The sequence below is a fragment of the Salvelinus namaycush genome, chromosome 14, assembly GCF_016432855.1.
Source record: "Salvelinus namaycush isolate Seneca chromosome 14, SaNama_1.0, whole genome shotgun sequence".
In the NCBI taxonomy this organism is placed as follows: domain Eukaryota; kingdom Metazoa; phylum Chordata; class Actinopteri; order Salmoniformes; family Salmonidae; genus Salvelinus; species Salvelinus namaycush.
In genome coordinates, this window is record NC_052320.1 from 1763183 (window position 1) to 1782446 (window position 19264).

The 19264-nt window shown below is 44.6% G+C and overlaps 1 protein-coding gene across 1 annotated transcript in view; it reads left to right on the forward strand.

Moving 5' to 3' along the window:
• The window catches only part of LOC120059030 (guanine nucleotide-binding protein G(i) subunit alpha-like), an 85341-nt gene that overhangs the window by 63040 nt on the left and 3037 nt on the right, over positions 1–19264 (forward strand). Inside the window, exons 5-8 of the mRNA XM_039007794.1 lie at positions 8598–8726; positions 11199–11328; positions 11768–11921; positions 15187–15395. Coding sequence (XP_038863722.1) covers positions 8598–8726; positions 11199–11328; positions 11768–11921; positions 15187–15377 — 604 coding nt within the window. The 3' untranslated portion in view covers positions 15378–15395. The remainder of the gene's footprint in view (positions 1–8597; positions 8727–11198; positions 11329–11767; positions 11922–15186; positions 15396–19264) is intronic.

Genomic DNA, 19264 nt, shown 5'->3' on the forward strand with positions numbered 1-19264 from the left:
TAGATTTCACAGTCCTCGGCTGTCTGTCTGTTTCTGTCTCTGTCCAGAGAATATGTCCTTCAGTCCAGTTCACTAGACTGTTGTTCTACTGTTGTTAGTAAAGAAAAAAGGGCTTTACATAAATGGTTCTGGTCAACTACTCCGATATTGACACCATCGTCAGTCACGTAGGTTTTAACGACCTTCGCTTTAGGTGATCTGAGGACCCTAAACGAGTAGAAGAAGAAACTTTGCAACGACAGGAATGTCTCCTTTTGTGACAACTTTGATTTGCTGTGGGAGCAACGAGCAGGATTCACACTAACCGCCAGGGGTTCCAGGATTGTTTCCAGCAACATCAAACTGTTTTAGAGACTGACGGACAGGGCCTGGTAGTGCTCCACTTCTTCCTGTCAGAATAAGCAACAGAGGACTTGGAAAGTGTATCGACTACTGTAGAAATGGCACTTTGGTTATTGTGAGTAAACTAATGTATGTTCCTTTAACTCTGCCTTCTAGCGAGTTTATACAAACTGTCATATCCTGCCATTCCCCCCAGACTACAGCTTTTCATACTCTGAAAGGGGAAACGGGTGTGGGGTGACAGCCTCTATTTTTACTAATGGTCTCAGCTGTAAGGACATTTTGTTTGTCAACTTTGGGTATTTTGAGCATCATGCTCTACTGTTTAAATGTCAGCTACCAGTGCTGGCTATAACCCTGTAGAGGCCAACAAAGCACTGCCCCACTTTCTTTCCTGGTTTCTCTGAACTATTGTCTGTTGTCCTTGAGAACTATGATACAAATAATTGTGTTTTTAATATTCATGTTGACAGACTGACTCCAAGGCCATTTGAATTTATGTTTTGTTTTTTTGCTCTATGGACTTTATCCAACATGTTACTGGGCCCAGCCATAACCATAACCACAGCCATACTCTGGACCTGGTTATTACCAAGAGGCTTTCTCCTGGGCCCAGCCATAACCATAACCACAGCCATAGTCTGGACCTGGTTATTACCAAGGGGCTTTCTACTGGGCCCAGCCATAACCACAACCACAGCCATAGTCTGGACCTGGTTATTACCAAGAGGTTTTCTATTGACATATCCTCTATTGTTGATGTTTCTTTATCTGATCAAAACTATAACTAACTACTTTTTACTGCCTTGTTGCCCACAGCACAGGGTAATACTGAACGCATTATTAAGAAACGCTATCTTACCTCTGAAGTTGATGCAGATTTTATTGTGTATGAACAATACACCACCACCTATTCTGCCTTCCTCATGTGATGATTTAGTTGATAACTTTAATAACAAATTAAGGGCAACCACCGATGCCATAGCTCCAGTAAGGTTGAAAAAGGACACATCCAAACAGAGAGCCCGTTGGATGTGGTGAGGAAACAAATACATTTAAAGAGAAATTATAGAGCGGAATTGGAGAAAGTCAAAGTTGCAGGTCCATTATGATATTCTGAGAGAACATCTTGGCGTATATAACAAGGTGATTAGATAATGCCAGATGGACTCATTTTTCTAACTTGATCACTAATAATCAGAATAATTAAACAGTGCTCTTCTCGACCATTGATGGCCTGATAAATCCTACGCCCCGCAAACCTATGTGAACTTTCCTCCACATGGAAATGTGATGAGTTTGAGGCATATTTCAGAGATAAATAACCAACATTTAAGTTGGGTATCAGTAAAGCAAGACATGATGAGAAGTTTGATATGTGCCCTAGCCTACCACGCAAAGGCACTATGGAGTTATTTTCCCTGGTTGACACAGACGTGCTCAGGAAAAAAATATCACAACTTAAGTCTTCTACCTGCCTTCTCGATCCTATTCCCACCACTTTCTTCCCAAAAAAATGTAATTGCATATCTGAAGAAGTGCAAGCTGTTAATCACTCTGTTCACAGGCACTTTCCCCACTGCTCTAAAAACTGCTATGGTGAAACCCCTTTAGAAAATTAATCTAGATTCTTCAGCTTTTAGCAATTTTCGACCCAAATTTCACCAACCTTCCATTCTTAAGCAAAATTCTGGAGAAATTGGTTTTCAAACAGCTAAAATATATATATTTTTAAATCCAATCTGGGTTTTGTGTCCACCACAGCATAGAGACAGCCTTAGTTAAAGTGGTAAATGATCTTAGAGCCAACACAGATGCCAAACAGCTCTCTGTCCTCTTGGATTTAAGTGCTGCATTCGACACTGGTGACCATGATGTCCTTCTGGACAGACTGGAGAGGTGGACATTTTCTCAAAAGTGGAGTTTCATGTTTATTTTACATTTTAGTCATTTAGCAGACGCTCTTATCCAGAGTGATTTACAGTGATGAGTGCATACATTTCATACTTTATTTTTTTCGCTGAACTGGTCTCCCGTGGGAATCGAACCACAACCCTGGTGTTGCAAGCGCCATGCTCTACCAACTGAGCTACATGGGACTTTATTAACTTTCAAACCAGAATTACTTTCCCATTGTTCCCCAACTGCAGATATACCATTTTCCAGCTATGAGTCTCTACTTTTATCCAATGTAAAACATATTTTTAAAACACTTTAAAATTTTGCTAGATAAGATCGAGGCGGTTGGTCACAGATGAGTTGAAAAGCCATAAAAAAACGTTTTCTCAACAACAGGTTATGGTCAATAATATCAAAGGCTGCACTGAAATCTAACAGTACAACTCCCACAATCTTCTTGTTATCAATTTCTTTCAACCAATCATCAGTCATTTGTGTCAGTGCAGTACATGTTGAGTGCCCTTCTCTAGAAGCATGCTAAAAGTCTGTTGTTAATTTGTTTACAGAGAAATAGCATTGTATTTGGTCAAACACCATTTTTTCCCAACAGTTTGCTAAGAGCTGGCAGCAAGCTGATAGGTCTGCTGTTAGAACCAGTAAAGGCCGCTTTACCACTCTTGGGTAGCGGAATGACTTTGGCTTCCCTCCAGGCCGGAGGACAAACACCTTCCTCCAGACTCAGATTAAAGATATGACAGATAGGAGTGGCCAACAGTCCGCTACCATCCTCAGTAGCTTTCCATCTAAATTGTAAATGGTTTGTCATCATTGATCAAATACAAAAATCAGCCTCTCCCACACCAACTTTACAAAATTCTAACTTAGAATGCTTTTCTTTTTGTTAATTGTTTTTTAATGCATAAATACGATGGCTCACTGTTCGTTGTTGGCATTTCCTGCCAAAGTTAGCCCACGTTGCCAATGAAGGAATCAATTGAATAATTGGCAACATCAAATGGCTTTGTGACGAATAAGCCGTCTGATTGGATGAAAGATGGAGTTTATTTTCTTTCTGCCTGTTATTTCATGTAAGTACTCCAAAGTGTTTTGAACTATTCAGTTTTTACGTTAGTCTTTATTCGAAAATGCATTAAATAATTCAATCTACACACAATATGCCATAATGACTAAGTGAAAACAGGTTTTTAGGAATTTTTTGCAAATGTATTAATTTACATAGAGTTGAAGTTGGAAGTTTACATACACCTTAGACAAATACATTTCATCTCAGTTTTTCACAATTCCTGACATCTTAGGTCAGTTAGGATCACCACTTTATTTTAAGAATGTGAAATGTCTGAATAATACTAGAGAGAATGATTTATTTCAGCTTTTATTTATTTCATCACATTCCCAGTGGGTTAGAAGTTTACATACACTCAATTAGTATTTGGTAGCATTGCCTTTAAATTGTTTAACTTGGGTCAAACGGTTCGGATAACCTTCCACAAGCTTCCCACAATAAGTTGGATGAAGTTTGGCCCATTCCTCCTGACAGAGCTGGTGTAACTGAGTCAGGTTTGTAGGCCTCCTTCCTCGCACATGCTTTTTCAGTTCTGCCCACAAATGTTCTATAGGATTGAGGTCAGGGCTTTGTGATGGCCACTCCAATACCTTGACTTTGTTGTCCTTAAGCCATTTTGCCACAACTTTGGAAGTATGCTTGGGGTCATTGTCCATTTGGAAGACCCATTTGTGACCATGCTTTAACTTCCTGACTGATATCTTGAGATGTTGCTTCAATTTATCCACATAATTTTCCTGCCTCATGATGCCATCTATTTTGTGAAGTGCACCAGTCCCTCCTGCAGCAAAGCAACCCCACAACATGATGCTGCTACCCCCCTGCTTCATGGTTGGGATGGTGTTCTTCGGCATGCAAGACTCCCCCTTTTCCTCCAAACATAACAATGGTCATTATGGCCAAACAGTTCTATTTTAGTTTCATCGGACCAGAGGACATTTCTCCAAAAAGTACGATATTTGTCCTCATGTGCAGTTGCAAACCGTAGTCTGGCTTTTTTATGGCGGTTTTGGAGCAGTGGGTACTTCCCTGCTGAGCGGCCTTTCAGGTTATGTCGATATAGGACTCGTTTTACTGTGGATGTAGATACTTTTGTATCTGTTTCCTCCAGCATCTTCACAAGGTCCTTTGCTGTTGTTCTTTTCGCACCAAGGTACGTTCATCTCTAGGAGACAGAACGCGTCTCCTTCCTGAGCGGTATGACGGCTGCGTGGTCCCATGGTGTTTATACTTGCGTACTATTGTTTGTACAGATGAACGTGCTACCCTCAGGCGTTTGGAAATTGCTCCCAAGGATGAACCAGACTTGTGGAGGTCTACAATCTTTCCTTAGGTCTTGGCTGATTTCTTTTGATTTTCCCATGATGTCAAGCAAAGAGGCACTGAGTCGGAAGGTAGGCCTTGAAATACATCCACAGGTACACCTCCAATTGACTCAAATGATGTCAATTAGCCTATCAGAAGCTTCAAGCTGTTTAAAGGCACAGTCAAATTAGTGTATTAAACATCTGACCCACTGGAATTGTGAAACAGTGAATTATAAGTGAAATAATATGTGTGTAATCAATTTTTGGAAAAATTACTTGTCATGCACAAAGTAGATGTCCTAACCAACTTGCCAAAATTATAGTTTGTAAACAAGAAATTTGTGGAGTGGTTGAAAAACTAGTTTTAATGACTCCAACCTAAGTGTATGTAAACTTCCGACTTCAACTGTAAGTGTTTAGACCCTTTGCTATGAGACTCTAAATTGAACTCCGGTGCATCCTGTTTCCATTGATCATCCTTGAGTTGTTTCTACAAATTGATTGGAGTCCACTATTGTAAATTCAATTGATTGGGCATGATTTGGAAAGACACACACCTGTCTGTAAGGTCCCACAGTAGACAGTGCATTTCAGAGCAAAAACCAAGCCATGAGGTCGAAGGAATTGTCCATAGAGCTCCGAGACTGGATTGTGTTGAGGCACACATCTGGGGAAGGGTTCCAAAATAATTCTGCAGCATTGAAGGTCCCCAAGAACACAGTGGCCCCCATCATTCTTAAATGGAAGAATTTTGGAACCACCAAGACTCTTCCTATAGCTGGCCACCCGGGCCAAACTGAGCAATCGGGGGAGAAGGGCCTTGGTCAGGGAGGTGACAAAGAACCTGTTGGTCACTCTGACAGAGCTCCAGAGTTCCTCTGTGGGGATAGGAGAATCTTCCAGAAGGACAACCATCTCTGCAGCACTCCACCAATTAGGCGTTTATGATAGACTAGTGGCTAGACTGAAGCCACTCCTCAGTTTAAGGCACATGACAGCCCGCTTGGAGTTTGCCAAAAGGCACCTAAAGGACTCAGACCATGAGAAACAATATTCTGGTCTGATGAAACCAAGATCGATCTCTTTGGCCTGAATGCCAAACGTCACATCTGGAGGAAACCTGGCACCATCCCTACGGTAAATCATGGTGGTGGCAGCATCATGCTGTGGGGATGTTATTCAGTGTCAGGGACTGGGAGACTTGTCAGGGTCGAGGGAAAGGGGAACGGAGCAAAGTACAGAGAGATCCTTGATGAAAACCTGCTCTAGAGCGCTTAGTACCTCAAACAGGGGCGAGGACAACAACCCTAAGCACACAGCCAAGTCAATGCAGGAGTGGCTTCGGGACAAGTCAATGAATGTGCTTGAGTGGCCCTGCTAGAGCCCAGACTTCAACCAGATCTAAAATCTCTGGAGGGACCTTAAAATAGCTGTGCAGCGACGCTCCCCATCCAACCTGAAAGAGCTTGAGAGGATCTGCAGAGAAGAATGGTAGAAACTCCCCAAATACAGGTGTGCCAAGCTTGTAGCGTCATACCCAAGAAGACTTGAGGCTTTAATCACTGCCAAAGGTGCTTCAACAAAGTACTGAGTAAAGGGTCTGAATACTTATGCAAATGTTATATTTCAGTTTATATATATATACACATTTGCAAAAATGTCTAAAATTGATGAAGATAAAAAACGACTTAATCCATTTTAGAATAAAGCTGTAACGTAACAAAATGTGGAAAATGTCAAGGGGTCTGAATACTTCCCGAAGGCACTGTATGTTACACCTTGGCAGCGTTATCAGAAAGCACGGAATTGATTTTCACTGCTACACAGACGATACAACTTTACATTTCTGTGTCACCAGAGGATTTTCGCTCCACAGATAAATTATTAGACTGTAGTAGTGATTTAAATACTTGGATGGCTCACAACTTCCTCCAGCTAAATCAAAACAAGAATGAGGTACTTATTATTGGAGCCAAAGCACAGATCAAGAATCTAGCCGCGAATTTTAATTCACAGGCAATAAAGATAAAACACCAGGTAAAAAAAACCTATGTGTAATTTAAAATGATGAACTCAATTTCGATTCACACATTAGCAATATGACCAAAATTGCCTTTTACCACCTGAGAAACAGGTTTCATACAGAGAGACTCATCCATGCTTTTATCACAAGCAAGTTTGACTACCTTAATGCTCCCCTGTCTGGTTACCCAAGAAATCCGATTGGTCAACTGTAAAACGTACAGAATGCTGCAAGCACGGGTACTGACCAATACCAGACGGAGAGCTCATATTACACCGGTTTAAAGGTCTCTGCACTGGCTGCCTGTGAGTCTTAGAATTCATGTTAAGATTATTCTGTTGGTTTTTAAATCAACCCACGATTGCACACCCCAATACATATGAAGTTTTTGAGTTATGTACCTCAGGTCCTCTGACACTGGCCTTTTAAATATGCCAAAGGGGCATGGAGAGGCAGCCTTGAGTTATTATTCCTCCTTTCCCTTGAACACCCTCCCAGGGGTTGAAAACTGGACTGTAAAGAAGAAATAAATAGTGAATATGTGGTAAATATTTGTTTTTATTTTCATTGTTTATTATAATTTTTCTTGTAAAATGCATTGTGTTGCATTCTTGTCTGAAATGTGCTATATAAATAAAGTTTGATTTGACATGCTGTCTATGGTGGTGCTTGAAGCTGGTCAATGGTATGTGTGTTTTGTCTGTGAACAGTTGTAGGACGGTTATTGATTCATTAAATCAGTGATTAAGTGTTCACTGTGTATTGATCTGAATCAGATTACGTGTATGAAAGGATTGTGTATGCAATTGTTTTTTTTCCATTGATTTCTCTCTCTCTCTCTCTCTCTCTCTCTGTGTCTGTCTCTGTCTCTCTCTCTCTCTCTCTGTGTCTGTCTCTGTCTCTCTCTCTCTCTCTCTGTGTCTGTCTCTGTGTCTCTCTCTCTCTCTCTGTGTCTGTCTCTGTGTCTCTCTCTCCCTGTGTGTCTGTCTCTGTGTCTCTCTCTCCCTGTGTGTCTGTCTCTGTGTCTCTCTCTCCCTGTGTGTTTCTCTCTCTGTGTGTCTCTCTCTCTGTGTGTCTCTCTCTCTCTGTGTCTCTCTCTCTCTGTGTCTCTCTCTCTCTGTGTCTTTCTCGCTCTGTGTCTCTCTCTCTCTCTCTCTCTCTGTCTCTCTCTCTGTGTGTCTCTCTCTCTGTGTGTCTCTCTCTCTCTGTGTCTCTCTCTCTGTGTGTCTCTCTCTCTGTGTGTCTCTCTCTCTCTGTGTCTCTCTCTCTCTCTCTCTCTCTGTGTCTCTCTCTCTCTGTGTCTCTCTCTCTGTGTCTCTCTCTCTCTGTGTGTCTCTCTCTCTCTCTGTGTCTCTCTCTCTCTGTGTGTCTCTCTCTCTCTGTGTGTGTCTCTCTCTCTCTGTGTGTGTGTCTCTCTCTCTCTGTGTCTTTCTCTCTGTGTGTCTCTCTCTCTGTGTGTCTCTCTCTCTGTGTGTCTCTCTCTCTCTCTCTGTGTCTCTCTCTCTGTGTCTGTCTCTCTCTCGCTCTCGCTCTCTCTCTCTCTCTGTCTCTCTCTCTCTCTCTCTCTCTGTCTCTCTCTCTCTCTCTCTCTCTCTGTGTCTCTCTCTCTCTCTGTCTGTCTCTGTCTCTGTCTCTGTCTCTCTCTCTCTCTCTCTCTCTCTCTCTCTCTCTCTCTCTGTGTCTCTCTCTCTCTCTCTCTCTCTCTCTGTGTCTCTCTCTCTCTCTCTCTCTCTCTCTCTCTCTGTGTCTCTCTCTCTCTCTCTCTGTGTCTCTCTCTCTCTCTCTCTCTCTCTCTCTCTCTCTGTGTCTCTCTCTCTCTGTGTCTCTCTCTCTCTGTGTCTCTCTCTCTCTCTCTCTCTCTCTCTGTGTCTCTCTCTCTCTCTGTGTCTCTCTCTCTCTCTGTGTCTCTCTCTCTCTGTGTCTCTCTGTTTCTCTCCCTCAGTTATCTGAATGACCTGGACCGTATCACCCAGGAGAGTTATGTCCCCACCCAGCAAGACGTGCTGAGGACCAGAGTCAAGACTACTGGCATCGTGGAGACACACTTTACCTTCAAAGAGCTCTACTTCAAGTCAGTATACCCACTGCTAGCTACACACACTTTTAATTGAGACAGATCTTGGTCGCTTGAGAATACTCAGCTCAGTGCCAAGCCAGAGCCTAATGAGGCAAACAACTGTTTCACAGTGTCAACATATTGAATGAATTAGATCACTTCATTAATCTGACTTAAGTAATTAGTTTAGACAAACATAAACGCATTAGTTGTTAATTAATTTCCAACCAGGTAATGGCTAGCAAATACAGCCGTATAATCAGTCAGCCCTTTCACACCAGCTGGTTTACAGTAAGCAGATTAGGCAAAGCATATTCCCTATTATATAAGTCATTTGTGTATTTGTATTTATTATGGAGCCCCATTAGCTGCTGCCGGCAAAATTAAGGCATTATTATATGTTTGTGTTGCTTCACAGTCCCCATTGTTCCATTGTATTTTTACCTGCTTTTTAAATCTGATTGTACTGCTTGTATCAGTTACTTGATGTGGAATAGAGTTCCACGTAGTCATGGCTCTATGTAGTACTGTGTGCCTCCCATAGTCTGTTCTGGACTTGGGGACTGTGAAGAGACCGCTGGTGGCATGTCTTGTGGGGTATGCATGGGTGTCCAAGCTGTGTGCTAGTAGTTTAAACAGACAGCTCGGTATATTCAGCTTGTCAACACCTCTTAAAAAAAAAAAAGTAGTGATGAACTTTGATCCACTTTGAGCCACGAGAGATTGACATGCGTGTCATTAATGTTATCTCTCTGTGCACATTAAGGGCCAGCCGTGCTGCCCTGTTCTGAGCCAACTGCAATTTTCCTAAGTCCCTCTTTGTGGCACCTGGCCACACTACTGAACAGTAGTCTAGGTGTGACAAAACTAGGGTTTGTAGGACCTGCCTTGTTGATAGTGTTGTTAGGTAGAGCTGCGCTTTATTATGGACAGACTTCTCCCCATCTTAGCTACTGTTGTATTAACACCTTTTGACCATGACAGTTTACAATCCAGCGTTATTCCAAGCAGTTTAGTCACCGCAACTTGCTCAATTTCCACATTGTTCATTACGAGAATTAGTTGAAGGTTTAGGGATTAGTGAATGATTTGTCCCAAATACAATACTTTTAGTTTTGGAAATATTTAAGGCAAACTTTTTCCTTGCTACCCATTCTGAAAGTAACTGCAGCTCTTTGTGAAGTGTTGCAGTCATTTCAGTCGCTGTAGTAGCTGACGTGTATAGTGTTGAGTCATCCGCATACGTAGATGAAAACGTCATGACAGTAGTTGGCCATATCAGTGGGTTTTGTGATGAATGAGCCGTCTGATTCTGATTCAATAAATGATGGCGCAGATTTGGCTTTTTTCCCCGCAAAATTTCATTTAAGGTGCTCCAAAGCTTTTTACTATCGTTCTTTATATAATTTATCTTTGTTTCATTGTATAGTTTATTTTTATTTAGCTTCGTCACATGATTTCTTAATTTGCAGTACGTTTGCCAATCAGTCGGGGCTGCCAGTTACAAAGTGGTGAGGACAAAGTCTGTTCATGCGAATGATATGTTCAGCAATGTTTACTTCCTCTAAATGTCTGGGACGACTGCATTGTCTGGGCTAATGCAGGCAGGGGCATATGTTGTCTGTCGGTCTGTGTGTTATTTCAGTTGAGTTGCTCAGTGTAAACTTCTAACTCTGCTGTCTAGGACCATGGTGGGTTACAGGTGCAGAAGTTAGCCTGAATGAGCTAACCACACTGTCTGGGACTGTGGTGGGGTACAGGTGCCAGAAGTTAGCCTGGATGAGCTAAACTGATTGTCTGGGACCGTGGTGGGTTACAGGTGCAGAAGTTAGCCTGGGTGAGCTAAACTGACTGTCTGGGACCGTGGTGCAAGGTGGGGTACAGGTGCAGATGTTAGCCTGGATGAGCTGAACACACTGTCTGGGACCGTGGTGCATGGTGGGGTAGAGGTGCAGAAGTTAGCCTGGGTGAGCTAAACTGACTGTCTGGGACCGTGGTGCAGGGTGGGGTACAGATGCAGAAGTTAGCCTGGGTGAGCTAAACACACTGTCTGGGACCGTGGTGCATGGTGGGGTAGAGGTGCAGATGTTAGCCTGGATGAGCTAAACTGATTGTCTGAGACCGTGGTGCATGGTGGGGTACAGATGCAGAAGTTAGCCTGAATGAGCTAAACTGACTGTCTGGGACCGTGGTGCATGGTGGGGTAGAGGTGCAGATGTTAGCCTGGGTGAGCTAAACTGATTGTCTGGGACCGTGGTGCATGGTGGGGTAGAGGTGCAGAAGTTAGCCTGAATTAGTTCAAGTGAAACTAGTGAAAGGTGCATGCGAAGTCAATTGGTCATCAAGTCTTGTCAAATCTATCAATAGTTATACTGTATGTTTACCTCCACACTGCGGTCCCTCCCCTCCCCTCCTGCCCTGAACCTGACGTTGACCTGATCCTGCTGTAACACACGCTGGGTTTCTTTGTCACTGTTTCACCCCCAGAATGTTTGACGTGGGCGGCCAGCGGTCAGAGAGGAAGAAGTGGATCCACTGCTTTGAGGGAGTGACCTCCATCATCTTCTGTGTGGCGCTCAGCGACTATGACCTGGTGTTGGCAGAGGACGAAGAGATGGTAAGGAGAGAAGGGGTGGAGAAGGGGTGAGAGAGGGAGTGAGAGAGGGGGTGAGAGAGAAGGGGTGGAGAGGGGGTGAGAGAGAAGAGAGAGAGTAAGGGATGAGGAGGGAGGGTGTAATGGATATAATCTTCTGTGTGACGCTCAGCGACTATTACCTGGTGTTGGCAGAGGACGAAGAGGGGTGAGGAAGGGTGATGAGGTTCAATTCAGGCAGAAGAAGGTGGTGAAGAGGGAGGTAGAGGAGGGAGGGGGATGGGCGGAGTCAGTTCATTCTCCAGAGGAAGGGTGAGGGAGTTCTCCCTTACTCAAATCGGTGCTCTCGGTGCTAGCCGGCTCAGGATGCTTAGCATTTTCATTCGTTTATAGCATTTAGCATGTACGTTACTTGCCACCCGGTCCGGGTCCTATTAATGAACCGTTCGGTCCTCCCCTACAGAACCGTATGCATGAGAGCATGAAGCTGTTTGACTCCATCTGTAACAACAAGTGGTTCACAGACACCTCCGTCATCCTCTTCCTCAACAAGAAGGATCTGTTTGAGGAGAAGATCGGCAGGAGTCCACTCACCATCTGTTACCCCGAGTACGCAGGTGAGGATCAGACACGTTGAGTAGTACACACACACACACTGACCAAATACATGTCAAATATTTGGAAGTGTTGTAGGTGCTCCTGATTTACATAAGCGTTTGTGTACTTTTCTTAAAAGCCAAAGGCATTGTTGTTTTTGTTAGCTATTTTGGGGTCATGCCATTAGCAACCTAAATAAAGCATATTTAGATAGCAACTGTTAGCTTTTTTCTGAACTTTGCTTTGGCTTGCATTTCTACTACCGATATAGGGGCGGCAGCTAGCCTAGTGGTTAGAGCGTTGGACTTGTAACCGAAAGGTTGCAAGGTCGAATCCCCGAACTGACGAGGTAAAAATCTGTTGTTCTGCCCCTGAACAAGGCAGTTAACCCACTGTTCCCCGGTAGGCCGTCATTGTAAATAAGAATTTGTTCTTAACTGACTTGCCTAGTTAAATACAGGTTAAAAAAATACAATACAGGTAACTGCCAAAATTAAGGAAACGGCAACATAGGGTGTTGGGTCATCACGAGCCAGAACAGCTTCAATGCACCTTGTCATAGATTCTACTAGTGTCTGGAACTCTATTGGAGGGGGCAACACCATTCTCCACGAGAAGTTCCATCATTTGGTGTTTTGTTGATGGCGGTGGAAAACGCCGTCTCAGGCGCAGCTCCAGAATCTCCCATAAGTGTTCAATTGGGTTGAGATCTGGTGACTGAGACGGCCATGGCATATGGTTTACATCATTTTCATGCTAATCAAACCATTCAGTGGTCACTCGTGCCCTGTGGATGTCATCCTATGGGGGCATAGCCATGGTAACCAAAATAGTGGCCCTAAGCATGATGGGATGTTAAAACCCTCTTAGGGCAAGGTGGGACGCTAGCGTCCAATCTGATCAACATTCGGTGAAATTGCAGAGCGCCAAATTCAAATTACAGAAATAGTAATAATAAACATTCATGAAAATACAAGTGTTATACATCGGTTAAAAGTGATGTGATTATCTGAGGCCAGCGCCCCGCTAACAAAAGCATACAAACATTTTACAACAAAGTAGAGGAGTCACGAAAGTCAGAAATAGCGCTAAAATAAATCACTTCCTTTGAAGATCTTCAACTGGTTGCAATCACAAGGGTCCCAGCTACACAATAGATGGTTCGATAAAGTCCCTCTTTATATCCCAAAAACTCAGTTTTGTTGGCGCGTTTTGTTCAGTAATCCACTGGCTCAAAGGCAGTCAAAACATGCAGACGAATACATCCTAATAGTACCGGTAAAGTTCGTCAAAACATGTCAAACGATGTTTCTAATTAATCCTCAGGTTGTCTGGTTTGACCATGCATATAGGGGAAACACTGCTCTAATACTAACCAGACAGATCGATTACGGAGTTTAGTACTTCTAATACTAGCCAGACAGACGATCCAGAGTTTAATGCCTCTAATACTAATCATAAAGACAGACGGACGGACGATACAGACAGACGATACAGAGTTTAAAGCCTCTAATACTAACCAGATGTGGATATAACCCTTAGTCTCTGAATAATTGAATCCAACTCTATTAGATCACTTCAGAATAGGTGTTTTAAATATGTATGTATCAGTGTGATTTCTGAGGCTTGTCAGTTTGGATCAGCCAGACCCCTGTCTTACTCCTGATCCACTCTGACGAGTCCTCCTGTATTATAGGATTTAAGGAGACAAGGGAATGCACTGTAGAATGGTGGAGTAGGTTGATTAGTTAGGGAGATGTACTGAATGAGGTTTCTCCTCTGTATTAGTTGTAGAGTAGAAGTAAACGTTTAAATATATATATATATATATATATATATATACACTGCTCAAAAAAATAAAGGGAACACTTAAACAACACAATGTAACTCCAAGTCAATCACACTTCTGTGAAATCAAACTGTCCACTTAGGAAGCAACACTGATTGACAATAAATTTCACATGCTGTTGTGCAAATGGAATAGACAAAAGGTGGATTAGCAAGACACCTCCAAAAAAGGAGTGATTCTGCAGGTGGTGACCACAGACCACTTCTCAGTTCCTATGCTTCCTGGCTGATGTTTTGGTCACTTTTGAATGCTGGCGGTGCTCTCACTCTAGTGGTAGCATGAGACGGAGTCTACAACCCACACAAGTGGCTCAGGTAGTGCAGCTCATCCAGGATGGCACATCAATGCGAGCTGTGGCAAAAAGGTTTGCTGTGTCTGTCAGCGTAGTGTCCAGAGCATGGAGGCGCTACCAGGAGACAGGCCAGTACATCAGGAGACGTGGAGGAGGCCGTAGGAGGGCAACAACCCAGCAGCAGGACCGCTACCTCCGCCTTTGTGCAAGGAGTAGCACTGCCAGAGCCCTGCAAAATGACCTCCAGCAGGCCACAAATGTGTTGCTTCCTAAGTGGACAGTTTGATTTCACAGAAGTGTGATTGACTTGGAGTTACATTGTGTTGTTTAAGTGTTCCCTTTATTTTTTTGAGCAGTGTATATAATGCACAGAATTGATTGGTAACTATTGACATGTCTTTGGTTTTTTGTTTATGTTGATTTAGAGGTGGGGGTATTTTTGAAGTCTGTCCCTACCTCTTTTGTTCAGTTTCATACCTATTGAACAAGAGTCTGGTTTGTCTTCGTAATGATTTCTCTGAATCTAACATCATGGTGTCCCATTTCCTCACCAACGCTGCCTGGTGCCAGTACATATGAGGGGGCAGCCTACATCTAGTGTACTACATGACCCATAATGCACTATTATTATTACAGGTGCCAGTACATATGAGGGGGCAGCCTACATCCAGTGCACTGCAGTACCCATAATGCACTATTATTATTACAGGTGCCAGTACATATGAGGGGGTAGCCTACATCTAGTGTACTACATGACCCATAATGCTCTTGTTCTGATATGTCTCCTCACCAACCCAAGTGCCAGAATATATGAGGAGGCTGCAGCCTATATCTAATGTACTACAGTACCCATAATGCATTATTATTATTGTTATTATTATTACAGGTGCCAGTACATATGAGGAGGCAGCAGCCTACATCTAGTGTACTACAGTACCCATAATGCATTATTATTATTGTTATTATTATTACAGGTGCCAGTACATATGAGGCAGCAGCCTATATCTAGTGTACTACAGTACCCATAATGCATTATTATTATTGTTATTATTATTACAGGTGCCAGTACATATGAGGCAGCAGCCTATATCTAGTGTACTACAGTACCCATAATGCATTATTATTGTTGTTATTATCTTTACAGGAGCCAGTACATATGAGGAGGCAGCAGCCTACATCCAGTGTCAGTTTGAGGATCTGAACAGGAGGAAGGGCACTAAAGAGATCTACACCCACTTCACCTGCGCCACCGACACCAAGAACGTCCAGTTCGTGTTCGACGCCGTCACAGACGTCATCATCAAGATCAACCTCAAGGAGTGTGGACTCTACTGAGGTGACGGGGATCTTCAGGTCAGTACCAAATCAACCCCTACCCCCTAGCACATACCCCCTCCTGTAGATCAACCCCAAGGAGTGTGGACTCTACTGAGGGACCAGGGATCTTCAGGTCAGTACCAAATCAACCCTTACCCCCTAGTACCTACCCCCTCCTGTAGATCAACCTCATGGAGTGTGGACTCTACTGAGGGACCAGGGATCTTCAGGTCAGTACCAAATCAACCCTTACCCCCTAGCACCTCCCCCCTCCTGTAGATCAACCTCAAGGAGTGTGGACTCTACTGAGGGACCAGGGATCTTCAGGTCAGTACCAAATCAACCCTTACCCCCTAGCACCTACCCCCTCCTGTAGATCAACCTCATGGAGTGTGGACTCTACTGAGGTGACGGGGATCTTCAGGTCAGTACCAAATCAACCCTTACCCCCTAGCACCTCCCCCCTCCTGTAGATCAACCTCAAGGAGTATGGACTCTACTGAGGGACCAGGGATCTTCAGGTCAGTACCAAATCAACCCTTACCCCCTAGCACCTCCCCCCTCCTGTAGATCAACCTCAAGGAGTATGGACTCTACTGAGGGACCAGGGATCTTCAGGTCAGTACCAAATCAACCCTTACCCCCTAGCACCTCCCCCCTCCTGTAGATCAACCTCAAGGAGTATGGACTCTACTGAGGAGGGACCAGGGATCTTCAGGTCAGTACCAAATCAACCCTTACCCCCTAGCACCTACCCCCTCCTGTAGATCAACCTCAAGGAGTATGGACTCTACTGAGGGACCAGGGATCTTCAGGTCAGTACCAAATCAACCCTTACCCCCTAGTACCTACCCCCTCCTGTAGATCAACCTCAAGGAGTATGGACTCTACTGAGGTGACGGGGATCTTCAGGTCAGTACCAAATCAACCCTTACCCCCTAGCACCTATCCCCTCCTGTAGATCAACCTCAAGGAGTATGGACTCTACTGAGGTGACGGGGATCTTCAGGTCAGTACCAAATCAACCCTTACCCCCTAGCACCTCCCCCCTCCTGTAGATCAGCCTCAAGGAGTATGGACTCTACTGAGGGACCAGGGATCTTCAGGTCAGTACCAAATCAACCCTTACCCCCTAGCACCTACCCCCTCCTGTAGATCAACCTCAAGGAGTATGGACTCTACTGAGGTGACGGGGATCGTCAGGTCAGTACCAAATCAACCCTTACCCCCTAGTACCTACCCCCTCCTGTAGATCAACCTCAAGGAGTATGGACTCTACTGAGGAGGGACCAGGGATCTTCAGGTCAGTACCAAATCAACCCTTACCCCCTAGTACCTCCCCCCTCCTGTAGATCAACCTCAAGGAGTATGGACTCTACTGAGGGACCAGGGATCTTCAGGTCAGTACCAAATCAACCCTTACCCCCTAGCACCTACCCCCTCCTGTAGATCAACCTCAAGGAGTGTGGACTCTACTGAGGTGACGGGGATCTTCAGGTCAGTACCAAATCAACCCTTACCCCCTAGCACCTACCCCCTCCTGTAGATCAACCTCAAGGAGTATGGACTCTACTGAGGTGACGGGGATCTTCAGGTCAGTACCAAATCAACCCTTACCCCCTTTTACTACCCCCTCCTGTAGATCAACCTCAAGGAGTATGGACTCTACTGAGGGACCAGGGATCTTCAGGTCAGTACCAAATCAACCCTTACCCCCTAGTACCTACCCCCTCCTGTAGATCAACCTCAAGGAGTATGGACTCTACTGAGGTGACGGGGATCTTCAGGTCAGTACCAAATCAACCCTTACCCCCTAGCACCTACCCCCTCCTGTAGATCAACCTCAAGGAGTATGGACTCTACTGAGGGACCAGGGATCTTCAGGTCAGTACCAAATCAACCCTTACCCCCTAGCACCTACCCCCTCCTGTAGATCAACCTCAAGGAGTATGGGCTCTACTGAGGGACCAGGGATCTTCAGGTCAGTACCAAATCAACCCTTACCCCCTAGTACCTCCCCCTTCCTGTAGATCAACCTCAAGGAGTATGGGCTCTACTGAGGGACCAGGGATCTTCAGGTCAGTACCAAATCAACCCTTACCCCCTAGTACCTCCCCCCTCCTGTAGATCAACCTCAAGGAGTATGGACTCTACTGAGGGACCAGGGATCTTCAGGTCAGTACCAAATCAACCCTTACCCCCTAGCACCTACCCCCTCCTGTAGATCAACCTCAAGGAGTATGGACTCTACTGAGGAGGGACCAGGGATCTTCAGGTCAGTACCAAATCAACCCTTACCCCCTAGCACCTACCCCCTCCTGTAGATCAACCTCAAGGAGTATGGACTCTACTGAGGGACCAGGGATCTTCAGGTCAGTACCAAATCAACCCTTACCCCCTAGCACCTACCCCCTCCTGTAGATCAACCTCAAGGAGTGTGGACTCTACTGAGGTGACGGGGATCTTCAGGTCAGTACCAAATCAACCCTTACCCCCTAGCACCTACCCCCTCCTGTAGATCAACCTCAAGGAGTATGGACTCTACTGAGGTGATGGGGATCTTCAGGTCAGTACCAAATCAACCCTTACCCCCTAGTACCTACCCCCTCCTGTAGATCAACCTCAAGGAGTATGGACTCTACTGAGGTGACGGGGATCTTCAGGTCAGTACCAAATCAACCCTTACCCCCTAGCACCTACCCCCTCCTGTAGATCAACCTCAAGGAGTATGGACTCTACTGAGGGGGGACCAGGGATCTTCAGGTCAGTACCAAATTAACCCTTACCCCCTAGCACCTACCCCCTCCTGTAGATCAACCTCAAGGAGTATGGACTCTACTGAGGAGGGACCAGGGATCTTCAGGTCAGTACCAAATCAACCCTTACCCCCTAGCACCTACCCCCTCCTGTAGATCAACCTCAAGGAGTATGGGCTCTACTGAGGGACCAGGGATCTTCAGGTCAGTACCAAATCAACCCTTACCCCCTAGCACCTACCCCCTCCTGTAGATCAACCTCAAGGAGTATGGACTCTACTGAGGTGACGGGGATCTTCAGGTCAGTGACCTTTGATATTTGTAGTTACTGAATCACTGTAAAAAATATCCTAGACTTGGTATTGGTTAAAAGGTGCAGATCCTAGACCTGGTATTCAAATAAAATAAAATAAAACTTTATTTGTCACATGCGCCGAATACAACAAGTGTAGACCTTACCGTGAAATGCTTACTTACAGGCCCTTAACCAACAGTGCAGTTCAAGAAGAGTTCAGAAAATATTTACCAAATAAACTAAAGTAAAAAATAATAAAAAGTAACACAATAACATGACAATAACGAGGCTTTATACAGGGGGTACCGGTTCCCGAGTCAGTGTGCGGGGGTACAGGTTAGTTGATGTTAAAGCTGTTGGTCCTAGACCTGGTATTGGCTGAAGGTGCAGGTCCTAGACCTGGTATTGGTTGAAGGTGTACAGATGTTTATTTATAAACCCTCTTAGGCCTCACTCCCCCCTATCTGAGATATCTTAGGCCTCACTCCCCCTTATCTGAGATATTAGGCCTCACTTCCCCCTATCTGTGATATCTACCGCAGCCCTCATTCTCCACATACAACACCCGTTCTGCCAGTCACATTCTGTTAAAAGTCCTCAAAGCACACACATCCCTGGGTCGCTCGTCTTTTCAGTTCGCTGCAGCTAGCGACTGGAAAGAGCTGCAACAAACACTCAACACTGTACAGTTTTATCTCAATCTCTTCATTCAAAGACTCAATCATGGACACTCTTACTGACAGTTGTGGCTACTTTGTGTGATTGTTGTTGTTGTCACTACCTCCTTGCCCTTTGTGCTGTTGTCTGTGCCCAATAATGTTTGTACCCTGTTTTGTGCTGCGACCATGTTGTGC